At 39.7% G+C, this 20,567-nt stretch overlaps 1 protein-coding gene across 4 annotated transcripts in view; it reads left to right on the plus strand.

The window, feature by feature from the left end:
* The window catches only part of LOC118083382 (teneurin-3), a 271,449-nt gene that overhangs the window by 110,138 nt on the left and 140,744 nt on the right, over positions 1-20,567 (plus strand). For all 4 annotated transcript variants that reach the window (XM_060278721.1, XM_060278719.1, XM_060278718.1 and 1 more), the window contains exon 3: positions 7,647-7,885. In XM_060278721.1, coding sequence (XP_060134704.1) covers positions 7,714-7,885 — 172 coding nt within the window. In that variant the 5' untranslated portion in view covers positions 7,647-7,713. The remainder of the gene's footprint in view (positions 1-7,646; positions 7,886-20,567) is intronic.

The raw sequence follows: 20,567 nt of genomic DNA on the forward strand, positions 1-20,567 counted from the left end.
CCATGGGTGGCTTATCCCACCTGTTCATATATATATATATATATATATATATATATATATATATATATAGGCAGGATAAACTGCAGAACTGAAAAACCCCTTTCTGGGAATTTAAAGATTCTCTACAAATCCTGAGATTGTGATGCGTCAGTTCTACTTTGTTCCATTTCTGTTCATATACTACCTGATGGTGCTTTATGACACTGAAAAGCAATGGAATTTTGTGCATTAGCTTTCATTTTCTCATATTAGTTTGAGGTGATATGAAGTGTGTATAGGTAAGTCAATAATTCATTGTCAAGGACATTGCTTCATTGTTCATTAAAATCAGAAATGTTCAGTCAGCACTGATTTTCTTCTTTCAAAAGTATAGTCAAACTGCTGTGATATTTTTCTGCTGCAAATATTCTCTAGTGACTAGATTTTCAGTGTCATTCCATTATTTATATGCCAGTTTGTGTGAGGTCAAAAGGGTTTTAAATGAGAGACTACAAGACCTCTTAGGGGCTACACTTGCATGGTTCTCACAAGATAACAATAGTTACACATATTCTCCATATTTTTAATTGTATACATGCAGCACTTCCCTGTGAATAAACATATATTACATTAGAAGCATAAGCTGCCTTTTTGTTCTTGGTGTAGTGTCTGCACTAGTCTCTAATTAACATATCCAGTAGGGAAGAATAGATCAGTCAGTTTCTAGCCTGTGTCAATTTCACAAGTATTCATTCATAAATTCATTTTGTCCTGTTTCCAGTCTCTTTGTTTTTTTTTTGGGGGGGGGGGGAATCCACACCAAAAATTGTATATACTTAAGTATTTAACTATGCATTTAATTACATACTTTACCAGAAGCATCCTTAGCTTCCAGTCACTTGTTCTAGAGTCCAAAAAAAAAAAATTCTACCCCTCACCTTCCATTGTTTGAAACAGCTTACATAAATAAATTAGCAATTGAATATCAAAATCCAGAAAATGTTGACAAAGGTAATATTGTATGCCAAATAATAGCAAATCTAATTTACAGAATAAATAATTTAATACCAGAATTGAAATTCCAAAATATTGGCAGAAAAGCTATGCCGTGCCATTCGTCCTGAGCACTTGAGTTACCTAATGCCAATGTTTATAAGAAGTATTGCAAAGCATTTCTTATCTAATAAAAATAGGTATATTTTTCTAATGCATACCTTATCTGATAGCCCATTCTATAACCCGAGAGTTACCGGTACTTCTGATAAGGCCCTGCTTCTCTCTTTTCCAGTAGTGATTCTAGTTTGTTCTATAATCTGCTTGACGCAGAAACATCTGCTTGGGTCCAACAAAAGGGGAGACTTGTGATGAGACAAAAGTCTGTAGAGCTATATTTCTTCATATAGATACTAAAATGCCTACTCCAGCTGCATGGATTTGAGAGCAATCTTGGTGACATTGTCATCATCCCCAGCAGACGAGGTCCTGCCATCTAGGAATAAGAGGGAGGGCACTGTCACATTGCCAGTTTCCTGGCAGCAGTGTTGTTGGATATACCAGGTTGGTATGGGAAAGTCAGGTGGTATGGGCTGTATTGGTTCCACCAGTGCATGCATGTCAACTTCACCAATGCCCTGTCCTGCCCTGCCCCACCAATGATGCCCCACCAAGCTCCAAAATATAGCAGGAAGAGTCAGTGGAGTTATGCTCCTTGAAAATAGGTCAAAACTTGGCAGTCTTTTTCCTGAAGAGACTCTACTGAAGGTGTTAATGATGCCAAGACGGTTGTGGACAAAGTGAAGGCTAACCAAGGGCATCATAATAACAGGAATTCTGTTCTCTCTTTTCACATTGGAATTGGGAAGATACCTTTTGGTGCCCTGTGTGCTACTTTTTGACTTGAATAGCATGACTACCCAATTGCTTCATTTGTAAAGTTGTGCTGCGCTGGCCAAAATCAGTATGTGAGGCTCCACATCTGCTCCAAAAAGCTCTCTTTTAAAGAAGAAAGAAAGATGCTTTTCTAATACAGTCGTACCTTGGACGTCAAACAGAATCCATTCCAGAAGTCCGTTCGACTTCCAAAACGTTTAAAAACCAGATCACTCCTGCAGCCAATCAGAAGCAACGAAAGCCCCATCAGATGTTCAGGTTCCAAAAGAATGTTCACAAACCAGAACAATCACTTCTGGGTTTGTGGCGTTTGGGAGCCAAAACATTCGAGTTCCAGGGCGTTCGACAACTAAGGTACGACTGTATTACAGAAGTCTCTAGAGCTGTAAGGGGCAATTCACGAAAGTGGGCACAATTATCATACCACTTTCTGAACAAGTCATTTGGGGATTGGGTTCCCTAGGTAAAAAATCTGTGATTTACCTTTTCTCTTACCAGTGCTTGGCAAGAATGATTGGGGCTAAATGGACCTAGCTGACTGACTAGATTCTGACAGTGGACCAACAGACAGCTACCCCTGTGCTAAGCTGAAACATCAGCCTTCTTGTAAGGGGTTGACTTTCTCATATATTAAAGAAAACAAATAGTGGTTTTCTGACTACCTTTGTCCAGAAAGCTGTATAAAGCTATACAGTATAAAGTTGTAAAGGGAAACGTATCCATTATTACACTGAAATTCAGAGTCAGCATCAGATAGTGTTTTGAAATCTCTCTTTTAATGAATTTTCTGGGTAAGGATTTCAGCGCCTTTTTGACAATACATAAAATACATTTCTGGTTTTGGCTACTTTTAGCACAAACGTATCATATAAAAAATTGTTTCTAACTTATCCTCGCACTGATGGATAAGTGGCTTTCATTTAATGTGGGTGATATTTATTTTGTAAGGTTTCCAGTTGGTGGTCTGAGCTATACTGCCTTTGGCTGGATTTACAAGCTGTTCCTGGTTCTTTAGAAGATGTTGTTTCCAGCTAATTTGATTTTACTACCCTACTTCTGTACTCTCTCATTCTGTTCATTTTTTTTTTTAAAAAAAAAAACCTCGACAACTTGTTTTTCCATTCTGGTTTTCTACTAAGAAGCTTCTAGTGAATTTTATCGGTTTTGTGCTTTCAAAGAGACAGACACAGAACACATAATGCTGTGCATGTAATTAAACTACTCTAGTGTGTGTGTGTGTGTGTGTGTGTGTGTGTGTGTACCAGCAAGATTTTATGAAAAGGGAAAATATGTCATTCTAGAAGTAGAGCCTTGAGTCCTGTGACAATTTTGGAGGGTATGCCTTTTCAGCCAAATGCCAGTAATGGAAGGGGCCAGAGGCAAAAGTAGGTGGGGCAATGAATGTAAATATTACCTTTATACTAGTTTCTCCACAAACTGACACATCCATCTTTACCTTCCATTTAGCCATACTGAAAGGCATTATCAAGAGCTCAACAACAAATTCCAGTAAGGCCAAAATATTATTATTATTATTATTATTATTATTATTATTATTATTATTATTATTTTATTTACATCCCTCCCATCTGGCTGGGTTTCCATAATAAAGCATGTAAAGCAGGGCAGTGAGGAGGCATGGCTTGTGGAGAGGATATTTGGCCTGGGGAGAATTCTGAAGGCCAGGTGGAGAGGCTTAAAGGGCCACCCCCCCGTGCTATATGATGGTTTAATATTATATGAGCAAATCTAGGCAAGCCTTCGGCTCATGTGCTCTGCCTTTTTTTCCCACAGCATGGCTGTGAGGAGTTTGAAGCATTCACTTCTGTTTTTGATTAACTGCAGCTTGTCATTATGTCCAAATAGACAAATTGTAGTTAACATTGACTGTAGTTTGTACAAGCAAACCAACTTGAAACCAAAGTTGCAGAAACAGAAGCTAAACAAGAAAGCTTGAAACCAAGTAGCAAAAACATTTGAATTTTTCACAACCACACCATAAGAAGGAATGGGGGAGTGCATGAGCTCAAGGCTCACAGTCTTGCTCATGTCACACTAAACTGTGACATCCAAACATGGCCACAAGCCAGCTTTCTGTTATCCAATTCCTTAAAGATTTCAAACTTGATTATTGTTAATATTAGAAAGCTCACACCACAGCAACGTCATTATCATAAAAGTCTGCAGTTTTCCTTAAAAAATCAGATTTTATTTAATCAAATATGATATATTGAGACAAAATAACTCTTTAAAAGGGTAATTGAATAACTCTTTACATGTATAAAGTACTTACTAGTTCTTGATTCATAATTTTGTTTAGCTGCTGATACTTGTAGTGGCATTAAATGGAAAAACTTTTCAAAATGCTGCTAGATTCATTTGCTGCATACAAGCAGTATCACCAATATGATATTCACAATTAACATGTTACCTAAGTGTGAGTAACAAACTTTTATGGTAGTTTCTCTTATTCAAAATTTAGATCCAAATAGGGATTGTAGCACACATTTTGAATTGCAGATTTCTGTTTATTAAGGAGGTTTCTGTTTGTCTTCTTCTTTTTTGCACCCTCCCCTGGAATTTCCTAGCTGATCTGCAAATGACAACTCTGTAAAGGCACTTACATTTTTAGCAGAAGGATGGCAGGGAATTTAAGACTAAAACTCTATGCCATATTGTGTGCTGTCTCAGACTTTCCCATAATATAACACTCCCGCTTGGTAAGGGTGACTGTGTAGGAGTTGGTAGAAAACCTATGTGGCGCTTGTAAAGTGTAGGATCATTGCTGAGTCTACCCATTCTGGAAAGCTGCCTCAGTACATTTGTGCCTGATATGTACACTACAGAAAATGTATAGTATTCTATGTGGGAGCTGGTTTAAAACTCCCTTCCACGATTGCCTTAGGAAAGAAGCCAAAAGCAGCACAAAAGTGCTTAAATTAGGAAATCAGATTTTTAAAAAACGTATCTTTAGGTGCCTGGCAAGGACATTCCTCTCCTCCCAGGCTTTTGGCTAATTAAACAATCTATGGCCTTTTAAACTTTGTGTGTATGCGGAATGGGGAAGAGTATTGTTATATATTTTTGTGTTTTCGTATTGTAAACCGCCCCTAATCCTCTGATGAAGGGCAGTATAGAAATGATGATGATGATGATGATGATGATGATGATAATGATAATGATAATCTTTTAAGAGTAGTCTTTTAAGATGTAGATAACATGAGGCTTGCTACATCTTTATTATATTTGAGGTCAAACCACACATTAACTGTATTGTGCACAGCTCTGTGCAGGGTCGCCTTACCCATAGGTGCAAGGGGTGAGGGGCACCCAGGCACTGGGCTCTCAGGGGCACCAGGCCGAGAGTCAAGGGCCCGAGAGTAGAGTCCAGGGAAGAGCCCATCTGTTGGTTGGAGCACCGCAGCGGGCTCTTCTGCTTTGAGCAGCTCTGCGCTGTGAGTTCGGGGGCGACCAAGCCAGTGAGACTCTGAGGCGGCTGGCCGACTCTGCACTCCTGCGTGCCTGGGACTGGGCAACCTGGGGGGGGGGGGCGCCAGGTGGTTCTTTGCACCCTGGTGCCGCATATGCTTTAGACAGCCCTGGCTCTTTGCACCCTTTTTACTTAAAAGTAAATGCAAGGGGCATCTGATTAGATTGGGATCACCACCCAGAGAGGGGAATTTGATTTCCCCCCCACATACTGCAATGCTGAAAATTTGTGGCTGCAGGATCATTGGGAGTAATGGGAGTTTTCTTCTTTTGCTGTTTGGTATGCAGGTGCTTTTTTTTTTTTTGCATCAAATTAAACCTCTCTCCATGCAGTAGTCTTGATAGAGACCAATACCTTAGAATGGCATTTTTGTTGATGATATTGGTTGGTTTCTGAACAGATATTGGTGAAGGCTGGATAGAGTTGCCATATTTCACAAAGTAAAAACCAGGACACCCCAAAAGTTGTTGAGCTTTTTAAATTTATTTACAAAAACGCCAAAAACCTGTGATTTTTCCATTGACGTGCCTAAGATCCACCGAAAATGCCACCTTTCGGAAATCCCCCCTGGATGTCAATTATGCCTTTGACATTCCAGTAATGTCCAGGAAAACAGGACGTGTGGCAGCCCTAAGGTTGGAAGGCAGTCATTTTATCTTTTTATTTTCAAAGGACACTTACCATGAATATCCTCCTCGCTAACAGGGGGGGGGGTGAATAGGGAGCAAGGATACATAATGGGTCGTAACCGGGTGGGGGGAGACACAGGGATGAAACCTGCCCTCTCCATAATATCTCACCTCGGCTTTCCAGACTAGGCCGCTTTCCAGACTAGGCCAAGTAGAGGTAGGGGCCTGCCTGGGGGGGGGATGGGGTGTCCGAATAGAGGGCAGGGATAGGTAATGGGTCAGAACAGGGTGGGGGAAGACACAGGGATGAAACCTGCCCTCTCCACAGTATCTCACCTCGACTCAGGGGGACTCTGAGGCTAAGGGGGATCTGAAGGGGGGCTATTACCCTCCATTTCACAGACTAACGCACAGCAACGCGTGCAGGGCCAGTTAGTATGCTATAAAAATGTTAAGAAATCTGTCATATTTACCTTGAAATAGATAGATGATAGATACATAGAATCAAGATAATACTCTTTATGCACCTCTAGAAACATAATTTGAAAACATGTTTTTCCTCCTAACTCAAGTAGAACTACCGTACCTTGCCCAGAAAACCCCCAAAATGACCTTTTTCCTTCCCTAACACTGCCCACCCCTGTACAAAATTAGGGTAATGTTGGGCAAATGGCATTTCTTGGCATTCCTGAAGGAGCGTCTCCACCCCCATCGTTCTGCCCAGAGGTCCAGTGCCGAGGGCCTTCTGGCGGTTCCCTCGTTGCGAGAAGCCAAGTTGCAGGGAACCAGGCAGAGGGCCTTCTCGGTAGTGGCGCCCGCCCTGTGGAACACCCTCCCATCAGATGTCAAAGAGAAAAACAGCTACCAGATTTTTAGAAGACATCTGAAGGCAGCTCTGTTTAGGGAGGCTTTTAATGTTTAATAGATTATTTCATTTTATTTTTCTGTTGGAAGCCGCCCGGAGTGGCTGGGGAAACCGAGCCAGATGGGCGGGGTATAAATAGTAGTAGTAGTAGTAGTAGTAGTAGTCTAACTGTCATCAAGAAGCTGTTTAGGCTGTTCCCTAAGGAATATGTGAGAATAAGCAAAGAATCACAAATTGGGAATGTGCTGTTCTAGACAATATTTCCTCTTGATTGTGTAGGGACAAATGTCCAACTGAGCCTTTGGATCTTGGTGCTTAAAACGTGAGTTTTAATATACACTGTGTATTTGTGGACTTCTAAAGTTCTGGTAGCCAACGGAAATAAGACATTAATATTTTTTTCTGAACAAGAGGTTTGCTTAACACTGTTTGTGGTACTACAATGCCCAGATCCAGGAAGGGCAATCTGCACGCCACAATTACATTTCTTTAGGCTTACCATCTGCATCCATCTTGCACACCGTAAATAAGAGAGACATGCCAACTGCATCGACAGCAGCACCTGTCCCCTAATATAGGAATAGAGGACTGAATAAAAGTAGCTCTTTCCCATCCAGAAGATTACATATTTTGCCAGTCAGAATCTCTGTGTCAGGGCCATCGTATATAAAAATCCTCAAACCTGAAGAAATGTTAAGATGCTATCCCCCAAAATGAACAAATACGGAGCAAGAAGAAAAGTACCATTAACTATCCTAGACACTAATTTGTATTTACTTCTTATTTTCTGCAGGCATTTCCTATTCAAAACAGGAACAGGGACGACACCACTGTTCAGTACTGCGACACCGGGTTACACAATGGCATCCGGCTCGGTTTATTCCCCTCCGACACGACCACTACCTAGGAACACCTTATCAAGAAGTGCTTTTAAATTTAAAAAGTCTTCAAAGTACTGTAGCTGGAAATGTACAGCACTCTGTGCTGTAGGGGTCTCTGTGCTACTGGCAATACTACTATCTTACTTTATAGGTAAGTTTGCTTTTTATGATTATTGTCATTATAAATCTATGTGTCTTGTTTTCTGGTTATATATGGACAGTGGAAAACTGCATAATATACAGCTGTCTTTTTATCCACATGTGCTGGTAACAATAGAGGTGATGAAAGCAATTTAATTAAAAGTTCTTCAGATGGAATAGAAAATACCTGCGTTTTGTAACCATTTCCCTTCAAAATGGCAAGTGAAATGTCATTTTAAAAAATTGAACTATAATTTAGAAATGCACTACCTTTTCTGTTTAGGAAGGATAAGGCCATAATTCAGCCATCATTTCTCTGTTAAAAAGGGGAGTGCGCTTAAGAAGTGGGCAAACTCATGCAGGGGGGAAAGAATTCGTTTCTGAGAAGAAGCAAGTATTTTTACATATGTGAAAATATGTGTACATAATGAGAAACAGATAAATTTATAATTCTAATAATATAGAATTTTGCGTTTAACTGTTTTATCTTTCCATGTTCTGAATAATGATTTCTTTTTACTAAAATGCTCAACTATTGACAGTGTGTATTCTACAGCTTCCGTGGAACTATTTAATATTTTAAATAAAACCATGATGCATACTTAGTTGTAAAAACTAATACAAAGCTAAAACCCCTCATGAAATTAAAATGTTGATAGACTCTATGTTGAAACAAACTAGTTAACTTTCAGTCCATGCCACAGCATTATGCTGAATAAAATCTTTGAAGTGGATCCCTGTTGAATCAGAAGCCACGGTGAATAATGCAAAAAAAAAAAGGCCGCTGAGTAATGTAAGATTTTCACCTTTCCTGCTGATGGAATATGGCGGCCTTGAGAAGATTGCAAGTCTTCCTGTTGCCCAGGAAAGCCAAAGGATTTTTATAGGAATTATGTTGGCAGTTTCGGCTGTATATTGCTATTTGAATCCTCAGTGGATTTTCTTTGTCCTCTTTGATGCATGCATTGTGATTTTCTGTGATCAATGTATGGGCCACGTTTAAGCAGCATAGTCCATAGATGGTGTATGGTGTAGTTACGTTAATCAGTTTATGTTTTTATTTAGATTTATAGCCCACTCTAATCCCACTTTCCCTGCCCCTGGAAAGTGTCAAAGCAAATTACATATATACATGTCTTTGAACATTTAGAACAGCTAAGCCTGCATTCCTGAGCAGTTATGCAGATTTAAGTATCACTGACGTCAAGCATATGATTATTTTAATCATGTGTAGGCTGGATTGCAACCCAAAATATTAAGTATATGAAAATATAAACATGCAATTAATAGCCCTTTTTACAAATTTAACTCTGTTAAATCAAATGTATTTTTATCCTTACCAAGGCATTAGTTTTAGATTTTGTGTTAACTTAATTAACCTAGAGGGGTCTAAAAGTTGCCAACTATAGTGTTGATAATAAATGCTGCTGCAAAACTGACCTTATTTTTCCACTTCTTAAATTTTGAAGCAAACAGTGTTGACTCTTGGTGGGCAGATAACCCATTAATGGTCCTTTACTTGCATTTATGATACTCTTGCTCTTCCTTCTAATGCTTGAAGAAGGGGACAGTGCCATTTTGGATGTGCTATTTGTACCCTAGAGGAGCCCTCATAGATAGTACCATCTTGTAAGTCCCATTGGCTCATCTGTTTGCACTGCTGCTGCTTTCTAAAGGCAACTTTTCAGTGACAAATTTAAGGCTGTGTACATTAAATATATCGTTAAAAATTGTCTGTACAGTAGTGGTGTTGCATCTAAATAACATTAAATCTTTGTGTTGTTTTTACCATTTTCATGTTTATTATCCTGGGCTCTTTTGGGAGGAAGTTGATGTTATTATTATTTGAAAATAGGCCCATTCATGGCCAGTAGAAAGCAGCTACAGGTTTTGTTTTATTTATTTTTTTACATTTTCTTGCATGGTACACTATTTAAAATGTGCTGCAAAACACAAAATGGTCATTAAAAATACTTAAGGATTTTCCCATATGATGGGGGACATCATAAGGGATAAAACAAACCCTAGGATCATAGCTGCCAAGTACCCCGTACAGTGGTACCTCTACTTATGAATGACTCGACTTACGAATGTTTCTACTTACAAATGGAGCTCCGTCCGCCATCGTGGATGGTGTTTAGATAGGATTTTTTCTACTTATGAGTTTTTAGATAGGGTTGCTTTGACTTACGAATTTTTTCTCCCAATGCATTCCTATGGGATTTGACTTACAAATTTTTTCTACTCACGAATGTGCGTTCGGAACACATTAAATTAATAAGTAGAGGTACCACTGTATTTCCCGGGAAACCCTCATTTTTCCTTACCGTTTCCCGCAAGTCTCCCGTTCCAGCTCCTCTCCCGTAAATTTCCCTTAATTTGGTTCCTGTCAGTGGCCATTTTTCTGGTGCCGCTTTTCCCATCTATGGGCACCAGAAAATGGCCGGCGTCGGAAGTCGCGTCTACGCATGTCCCTAAGTGCGTAGACGCAACTTCGGTGTCGCTTTGCCCTTCTATGGACACCGAAAATGGCCGGCGCCGACACTGGAAGTTGCATCTATGCACTTCCGGACATGCGTAGACGCGACTTCCAGCACCAACACCGGCCATTTTCTGGTGCCCATAGATGGGCAAAGCGACACCGGAAGTTGCGTCTACGCACTTCCGGAAATGCGTAGACGCGACTTCCGGCGCTGGCCATTTTCGGTGCCCATAGATGGGCAAAGCGACACCAGAAGTTGCGTCTACGCACTTCCGGAAATGCGTAGGCGCGACTTCCGGCGCTGGCCATTTTCGGTGCCCATAGATGGGCAAAGCGACACCAGAAGTTGTGTCTATGCAACTTCCGGTGTCGCGTGGCTGTCGATCCCGGATTTCTTCGCGAGAGACATGGCAGGTATGCCTAGGATACATGCAAAGCCACCATTCAAATATGGATGTTGCCCAGTGAGACAGAGCCAATGAAGAATGAGGACTTGTGATATCAGGAAATAAAATGCTAAATAGAGAATGAGACGATTACAATGACTTGCTATGCTTCCACACAGGTGAAAAAATGATTTGAGATATTAATGTGTTGAAGCATGTATTGGAATACCCGTACTTGTGTCATATACCTACTTAGGTGTTGAGAATATTTTTTAAAAAAAATATAATTCCTCAAAATGAGCCATACAGCATTTTATATAATTTGATTCTGTTGAGAATGGGTATAGCTATGCTGCATTGCATCACAAATAACAAGTTCATCTGCCTGCTGAAATAAACAATTCACAGGGATTGCCTTCTCTGTGTATTCAAGAGGGAGCTTTTTTATGTACTGGTGATATTACTGATATTTCAGCTAACTCAGCAACCTAAATGTAAAATCTGACACTCAGGGACACACTTTGAAGGTTTTGGGGTCCATAAAGCAGTTAATGGATTAAATTCACTTCTATATGGAGCTCTCCCATCTCTTCAGATGTAATACGAAATTCTCACTTAATAGGCCATCCAAGTATAATTCACGATGAGTTACTTAATATGAAATTGAAATGGTTTCCCATTTTATTTACCTATTTCATAACAGCGTGCTTTAAACAAAGCAGTGAGATGAGAAATTATTGGCTGTAGAAATATTAGCTGTAGTAGGAAGTCACTTTTGAAGAGCCAGTTTGTGTCTGTTTCTAATGTTACACAAAACCATTACCCCAAATGAGAGAAGTTGCAACCTGTACTGAAAAATGTGCTAATATATATTGATAATGAAAGGTTGGAAAATCTATTAAAATTTTGTATTGTGATGTCATAAAGGTAAAGGTAAAGGGACCCCTGACCATTAGGTCCAGTCGTGACTGACTCTGGGGTTGCGCGCTCATCTCGCATTATTGGCCGAGGGAGCCGGCGTATAGCTTCCAGGTCATGTGGCCAGCATGACAAAGCCGCTTCTGGCAAACCAGAGCAGCACATGGAAATGCCGTTTACCTTCCCGCTGTAGCGGTTCCTATTTATCTACTTGCATTTTGACGTGCTTTCGAACTGCTAGGTTGGCAGGAGCTGGGACCAAGCAACGGGAGCTCACCCCGTCACAGGGATTCGAACCGCCGACCTTCTGATCAGCAAGCCCTAGGCTCAGTGGTTTAACCACAGCGCCACCTGGGTCATAAATTTATGATGTCATAAATGGGGCAAATTCTGATTTAGGCACACAGTGCACTTTCTCACAGATGATTCATAAATGGGCTTTGTAGTAGAACTGATACAGTCATGCCGTCTAGCATAGATATAGAATATAAGTTGGCATGCATTCCAAGTCACTGTATTTATTTAATTGTTCAAGTGAAGGAAATGCATTTTTAAAGGAGGTGTTTTTTTGTTTTTGTTTTTCCTGTCCTGCAGTAGTGCAGAAGGAAACCTAGCTTCCTAAAGTGGAGTCTCATCTCTCCAACCTTTCAGCTATGCAGCTGTTTTGGCTAGCTGGCACAAGGGTATGCAGTGAGAGACTGGTGTGTCTTGTCATTCTTCCAACACAATGACAACAAAGCCTTTGGTGATGCAGTGATTCAGAGAAAGGAAACAGGAAACAAAGGGACACAACATTGAGAGAGAGGGAAAAGCCAGGAGGTCACTACAAGGAGACAGGAGAACAACAAAGAGGAAAGCAGGCAGGAGAAGACATAGGAAAGTGAATAGGAAACCAAAAAGTATGGTAGCTTGAGCAAAGCCAAAAATCTAATCCCCAGAATGTAGAGAAAAGCAGAAAGGGAGATTGGAGGGGAAAGGAACAAGTTGTTTAAACTCTTAGGAATGGTGTGTAATTTATATATGAGAACAAATAAAACGTAACCTTAAAATGTTGAACATGCTTCTACTTTTCTTCTTTGAAAAGGTGAAAGGCAATTAAAGGAAGCAACTATAACATACTTTTAAGCATACTTAAATACTACTGAATACTATTTTTTAGCAGATCAATATTTTCCAACGAAATCATCAGACTTAAACTGCAGAGCGTGTGGCAAAGGATTATTTAAGTGAGAAACAGTCCCCTTCATATCCCTTACCCTGATATTGCAGGGTTCTTTCATTTGCCTGTGAAATGTGGAAAAGAGCAAAATCCACACATCTTCTCAAGTATGTCCAGTAATTGTGATCTGAGCATGTCGTCTTCAATGCATAAAAAAACCTAGGCTGAGAAAAAAATTGGGAGAGGGAAAATCTTATTATGAGCCACTTTTCTATTTTTAGAACCTTCTCAAGGTGTGTGAACATACACTTTAGGGCAAGGATGGCTAACTCATGTGCCACAGGTATTAGCCTGCCCGCCCAGCCCCCTGCCCAGCTTAATATCCTGGCCGTAGCATTGCAATATCAGCTTAGAATATTAAAGGTAATCAGTGTTGACAAAGAATTTTGACAGCACAGTGGTACCTCGTGTTACGTACCGTCCCGCTTATGAATGCTGCGGGTTATGTGCTCCGTTAACCCGGAAGTAGATGCCCCTTGTTGCAACCTTTGCCCCAGAATGCAAGCAGAAGTCGCACTTTGGCAGCACGGCAGCAGCGGGAGGTGCCATTAGAGAAAGTGTGCCTCATGTTACAAGCGGTTTCCTGTTACGAACAGACCTCCAGAGGTACCACTGTAACAGATTCAGTGCTACATTTACATGGTACCAAATTGAAAAGTGATCACCAACACATTTACTTGAGACTTGTGGCTTTCGGTACATCGCTGGCTGCTTATTTCATATTCTGGATTTTGGTTATATGTTCTGGAAAGTCCTTTAGTGTGTTTTCATGGACACAAGACTGCAGGACAGATGTGTCACTGCAAACAATCCTATGTCAATGCATTTTACCTTTGCGTTTCTGTTCAATTTTCATTTTCTTTTGTCCTTTCCCATCTCTGTTGGTGTCATCTTGTGTTTCGTTACTGGCCCTATTTTATTTGTTCTCTTAAGCTTTTTTCAATGGAAGGGACAATTTGGGGACAGTTCAGACCACCTGTATGAACAAAAAAGTACTCTGTAAAAAAATGGCTCCAATAATTATAAATACTGTAATGTGTTATTACTAATTGAGATGTTATAAATAATGTCTAAGGGTTAAATAATGTTTTGATGCGGCATTATTATGACTGTGAAGTGGGTTGATTCATCAGAAGTGTTTTGACTAAAATGTAGCTTGACCTATTTGTCGGCCTTTTCTGCAGTTCCAACCTCTCAGCAGCTGTCATGTCTCCAGGTGTATCTGCATTTTATTAACATCTAGCTTCAAAAGTTATTACTGAATTAGTTGTAAATTTGCTACCCAGGGTCAAAGGAAAAATGTATGCCAAGCAGCCTTTTCCTGTAGTAAAACAAATACTTAAATAGCAATAGCAATGTAAAATGCATTTTGTCATATGTGTGTGTGTGTGTGTGCGTGTGTCAGCATCATAAATCCTGCTTGATTAGATTTAGCAACTCATTGGTGCATGAGACCATGTCTTACTACTGCTTCTGTGAACCCTTGAGTAAACCCATCCATCTTGAGCTGATCTGAGGAGTGACACAACTGAAACATATCATAGCAAAATCATAATTTGTATTGCAGTACATTAAATATCGTGACATTTAAATCTTTATTCAGAGGGTGTTTTAGTATGACACAGTAATCACAAGGACCATGTACTCCAGGCAGCAAGCCAATGAGAAATACAGCTATGATGAGTATTATTGACACTTCTTATGGTGATGGCTGCCAGCATGTTATTTTCAGCTGTTTGATTTATAGTTTGCAAAGGGTTATCCCTCTTCCCCAAAAATGAAGATGCAAGACAAATGAGGTATAGGACAAAAAATGCATCAACTTAACAAAATCAACAATGAGCATAAATATGACTTTTTTGTGCTTGCTCACTCATCCACTTACCTTAAAGATATCTGCAGTGAGCATAAAAATGTGCTATCATTAACCCTTGCATCATGCCTGGACAGCAGTAGATGTGTTCAAACAGAGTAATTCCTCTTCCATAACACTTCCTGTTGGTCATCTGCCAGAAGTCAACTAACTAAGGTAGCCTCTATTTAACTCTCTTCCTGACTATAGTGCACTTGCTAGCTGTGTCAGACTGAGTGTTGCACCAAACCAACCAAATTACCATAACTCCCCACCCCACCCCGCGACTGCTATAACATGAATTAGGCAAATAAGAAATGAGATTTGTTTTGCTGATTGTGGGGTTATTACTTGGTCCCAGAAATGGCAACTGCTTAATCCCATACTTGAAACTATGGGGGTACAAGAGGTTGGGTGGGCTGCCACGCAGGAAACAATAAGGATGGAGAAGACAATGCCGGCCTTTTAAAGCCACCTGTATCCCTTATCACTTCAGGTGTCTCAGCATCTCAATTCATTCTCCCAAAGTGCGTGCTACAAACTCTCACCTGAACTATGGACAGTGGCAGCAAAATTATGGCAAAATTACCCCCAAGTATCAGATTTTTTAAAGTGTGGTAAAAATAGGGTTGCCATATTTCAAAAAGTAAAAATCTGGACACAAAAGTTGTTGAGCTTTTTTAGTTTTCCTGTTTTTGAAAAGCAATCAACGATATGTCCGGAAAAACTATATGTCCGGATTTTGCAGATTTCTGCCAGGACGCTGCTGCTGACTATAGTATTCTAGGTATGTCCAGGAAATTCCAGACTTATTGCAACCTTAGGTAGAAATTGATGGCAGTCAGTAAGTTCACCACTGGGTACACCACTATATGGGTATTACACTTGTCTACTTTGTGGCTTTTATTCTACTACTGGTTGCCTGGACTTGTTTGTGTAGTCCAGAAGCAACCAATTTGGTGCTCTCCAGATATACCAGGCTTGCATGTTGAGCACACTGCTTTATGGAAGTGAGTCATGAGCAATTTACACCTGCCAGAAGCTACGCCTCAATGGTTTCTACATGCGCATTGTCAGGAAAATTTGGGGCATCACACAGCAGAACAGAATCTCAAACAAAGATGTGCTGTCCCAAGCCCACATTCCCAGCATGCTTGCAATCCTATCTCAGTGATGTCTATGCTGGCTTGGTCATGTCCACAGAACAGAAGATGGCAGGATCCCCAAGGACATACTCTACAAGGAGCTGGCTTCAGGCACTAGGCAGTCCAACTCTGTGTTACAAGGATGTTTGCAAACTTGACGAGAAGCCTGGCAACATCAATCCTGCCATGTGGGAATCCTTTGAAAACAACCACAGTGCCTGAAGACAGACAGTCAGGTTGTGCATCCATAGCAGTGATCAGAGGAGAAATGACCTCTGGAAGGAGCACAGAAAGAAGAAAAGCCATGGTGCATTTGCAGCAGCACAACAGGATACCTTCATCTGCCTCAGCTGGAACAAAACGTGTCTCCAGAACTCTTTTTAAAGAAGCAAATATATATTTTTTAAAAAATACAGTTTTAATAAGGTAACTTTTTTTCTTTTCTTTTTTTAGAAATGCTGTATTCTTGGGTTTGGTGGACCTAAGTAATGGGAGATCAATCCCAGGTAGTTTTTCTACTGTCATAGGCAATCACCCCCAGTAATATTTTGAGAAATAGTTATCATGGAAATGCCTTCCACCTCATACAAAGTGCAAAGCATAATACAATATTTACAATTTCAGCAGTGCACGCTATTAATATTTGATTGGTGTTGCAAGTGTCGCATGTTGTTATTGTCAGTGCCACTGAAAAGAAAATACTCAGTGGGGCAACCAGGCTGTACAAAAAGAGATAAAGCAAGATACCGTAATTGACAGTCAGAAGGATAAAAGCAACATGATAAGTTATCAAGGAATTTAAAGTATAATGGTTTACCAATCATCACCAACCTCCACCTTGAAATTGGCTCATTTTCAGCTAAAGGTTTATCACAAAGTTGTTTTGCCAATCACACTGCTGCATTTTATTTTCTGGGTTTGTGCAGTAAGGCAAACTGAAACTGCATTTTTGATAATACCAAATTAAATTTTGAGCAAGCCACCCCTAAAATCCTAAAGGAACATATAGGTATATAGTGATCCCCCCCCCCCCGGAAAGGCTGACCATCTTATCTTTTATGCCTGGTCATCTAAAAGAGAGATGAATAATTATCTAGATATTTCACGAGTAGAAAGTTTCCGTAGAGAGCTGAGAGTAGTATAAAGTCTGTGGAGCATCATTAATTCATTTCAGATTTTATCATGCTATTAGCACAGTTCTTTTTCTTAGCTCAACTCTTATGTCTTTCTGTGTTTTGTTTTTTACTTTCCACACTTTCATTTTGAGCATCTTTCCCTGCTTACTTTCCTGTTTACTTGTGACTTAAATCTAGGTGTCTAAATATTTTCTTAAATTTAAAATATGACCTATACTTCAAGATTGTACGGATTAATACACAGTAGAAGTTTTATTGTTCCAGCATCTTGAAGAGCTCATTGTTTAAAGCAGGGGTAGGCAACCTAAGGCCTGGGGGCCGGATGCGGCCCAATCACGTTCTCAATCTGGCCTGCGGACAGTCTGGGAATCAGCGTGTTTTTAAATGAGTAGAATGTGTCCTTTTATTTAAAATGCATCTCTGGGTCTGAGGGACGGTGGACCGGCCCATGGCTGAAAAAGGTTGCTGACCCCTGGTTTAAAGGAAGGATTGGGAGCCTGCAACCCTAGCTAACATGGTGAATGTCCAGGGATGATGAGAGTTATAGTAAAACATATGGTTTGCCACTGGTTCCCCTGATTTAAACTAAAATCTTGTTATTTATGTTAGTCTGTATACATTGCCTAGTTTGTATACGATAAACCTTTGTAGAGTGCTAGACCCGCCTTCTAACTAAAGGAGATAATAATAATAATAATAATAATAATAATAATAATAATAATAATAATATAATATATAATTTATATCCCGCCCATCTGGCTGAGTTTCCCCAGCCACTCTGGGCGGCTCCCAATCAAGTGTTAAAAACAATACAGCATTAAATATTAAAAACTTCCCTAAACAGGGCTGCCTTCATGTGTCTTTTAAAAGTAGGATAGCTGCTTATTTCCTTGACATCTGATGGGATGTCTCATATTGTGGTGTTAATATGAGTGCTATAAGTGATGATAAAGAATATAATTGAATTCAGATATAACTGAAGTAAAATATAGTGTTCCTGTTAGATTGCCCACCAGCTAGCCATGCCATCTTCTAGAATACTCTATTCACCACCCTACTTTTCCGTTTGCAGCAGACACTCTGTAGCCACTCAGCATCCTTTGTCCTCCTTGGACTGTTTGGGGATTGTTGTTTTGGTCCCCTCATATTGTTTTGCCTAAAGATTTTGTGGTGCTTCCGCAAAATTTCTGGATCTTCAGAGCCTGCTAACAGCTCAATCTTATTTCTCAATCACCCTGTTTTGGCTAAATCCTGGAAGCATTTACCACCTGAGTTTGCTAGAAGATACCTTTTGTTTCAGTGTTTAAAAAGTCTCTGGAGGTTCTAAAGTTGAAAATGTGGCTGGCAGCCTGGTGCTATGGGTGATATTCTTAATCGGCAACCTGTTGTCTATAATGACATTTGATATTTGGATTTCCCCCCCCCCCCATGCGCTTTGCATTCATTGCTGTTCCTCTGCTTGATTGTTTACCTCATTCTCTGACTTTTCCTGTGATAATCTGTCACAAACCTGAAAGCTTATTGACTTGTCAAAGCCAGAAAGACCCATCATTACTCTGGTCCTCTTGCGGTTGACTTCATCACCCCTGCTCCGAAAATTGTTGCAGAGCTGTACTTTCCCCTCTGCTACACCTTGATTACCAGATTGTCGCCACAGATTGTGTTAGTATATATGTTAAGTGATCATTGGTTATTTAAGTATTATTATGATAGTAGATGAGCAGTCCACCATAGAAAAGAGTTTACTATCCGTGCATTGGCACAAGAATCTTTGGTTCAATTTCATCCACTGGTAGGTATGCCCAGCTAAGAAATTTATACCACAGAGATGGAAGCTAATACTTCATAGTCATTGAATTATATTGGTAGTGTGCCTATGCAATTAGCAATTTATTTAAAAATGAATGAAAACAATTTAGGAGCAACCATATGTATTTGGTATGTACAAAGTTCAGAATGCCAGGCTCTGCATCTCAGGGTTGAAGTTGTCTTGCTTAATAGATGATGAACTATGACTTGCCTATAGTGGTATATGCCTTGCAGAACAGCATAGTGCAAACCATATAACCTACCTTATGATTGTTACTCATATTGCTTTGACAATTTAGTTTCACACCTGAAAATATTTTTCCCACTAGAAATATATACCGTAGTTAAATCCCAAAGATATCTGTAGTCTCCATTGTAGATTCATGTAATGGTAGTTTATAGTGTGTTACGATGGTAAAGCTTACATGAGCACTTGCATTTTGAATGCTTGGATATAAAACTGCGGGAGGCAGTGGAAGACAGGAGTGCCTGGCGTGCTCTGGTCCATGGGGTTACGAAGAGTCGGACACAACTAAATGACTAAACAACAACAACAACAAAACATTAGGATTCCCCTTGATATGAAAACTAATCAAGCAAGATAATTATTTTGCTTTAGTGCTATAATATAGTATCACACATAGCAAATGGCTTGAGAACTCCATGTGAAAATTTGTATGAATGCAAGCTCAGTGAGCATTTTTGCAGATAGGTTGGTCTGCAGTTTTGTTTTCTGTGCAGTTCAAGGCAGTAGATATTTTTATGACACCACATGGCAAAATAAGAAAATGCAAAGTAGGCAGTAGATTTTTTTATGACACTGCATAGCAAACTAAGAAGATGCAAAAATATATGTTTAAGCACCATATATTTAAAAGATGAATGATTAGTGTTGGAAACAAACCACTGCATTCATTTAGGTTTCACAACACCATTCAATATTTAGCTGAACAGACCTAGACTGTGCTGAATAGTCCTAGATTGGCCAGTATTGCAGAAGAATTTATATGTATAGATGCAAATGTAGAATTTAAATAGAAATAGATATCTCACTCTAGGGGAGAAGGCTATGACCAGGTGAACTCTGTGCATGCTCATTGTGTTGTAGAAGTGGCAATTTTTCTAGCCATAATTTTTGCTTGCTGTAACTCTTTATATCTAAACTGGATTTGAACTGGACACGTCTTCAAAAAGAAGGCTATCATTGGTAGGGCACATACCGTAGATACAAACCATTAGTCTGTATGCATAAAATGAGTTTGATGGGCAGATTCACACACAATTTAATCCCACCACATCTGTTAATATGTTAATCAGCCATTGTGGATTGCACATCTTGAATTTCACATTTAACTATTTAAAATGAACTCTATCATGATCTTCATTCATCATTCAGTTTTCAATTTAAACCAATTATAAATTTAAAATATAAATTTAAAACAATGAAGTCTTTTTCTTCTGATTTATGATTCAAGGGGATGTAAAACCTTTCCAGTTTTACAGGGTACAAGGCACAATGAGAATGCTAATTTGATAGGACTGTATATGTGAGAGGGATATTTAACATTGTAAATGCATCCTCCATAGATAACTTTATTGAACAGCAGTTTTCCCATTCATGCAATGAAAGGTCAGCAGATTGGGTTAATTGCTCCACCCACGGACTAAGGCAGGAAACAACCTTTGGGGACTCCCAAGTCTCTATTTTGTTCCTGCCTTCATTGAGTGTATCCAGATCATGTTCT

The sequence above is a fragment of the Zootoca vivipara genome, chromosome 9 (genome assembly GCF_963506605.1).
Source record: "Zootoca vivipara chromosome 9, rZooViv1.1, whole genome shotgun sequence".
Classification (NCBI taxonomy): Eukaryota; Metazoa; Chordata; class Lepidosauria; order Squamata; family Lacertidae; genus Zootoca; species Zootoca vivipara.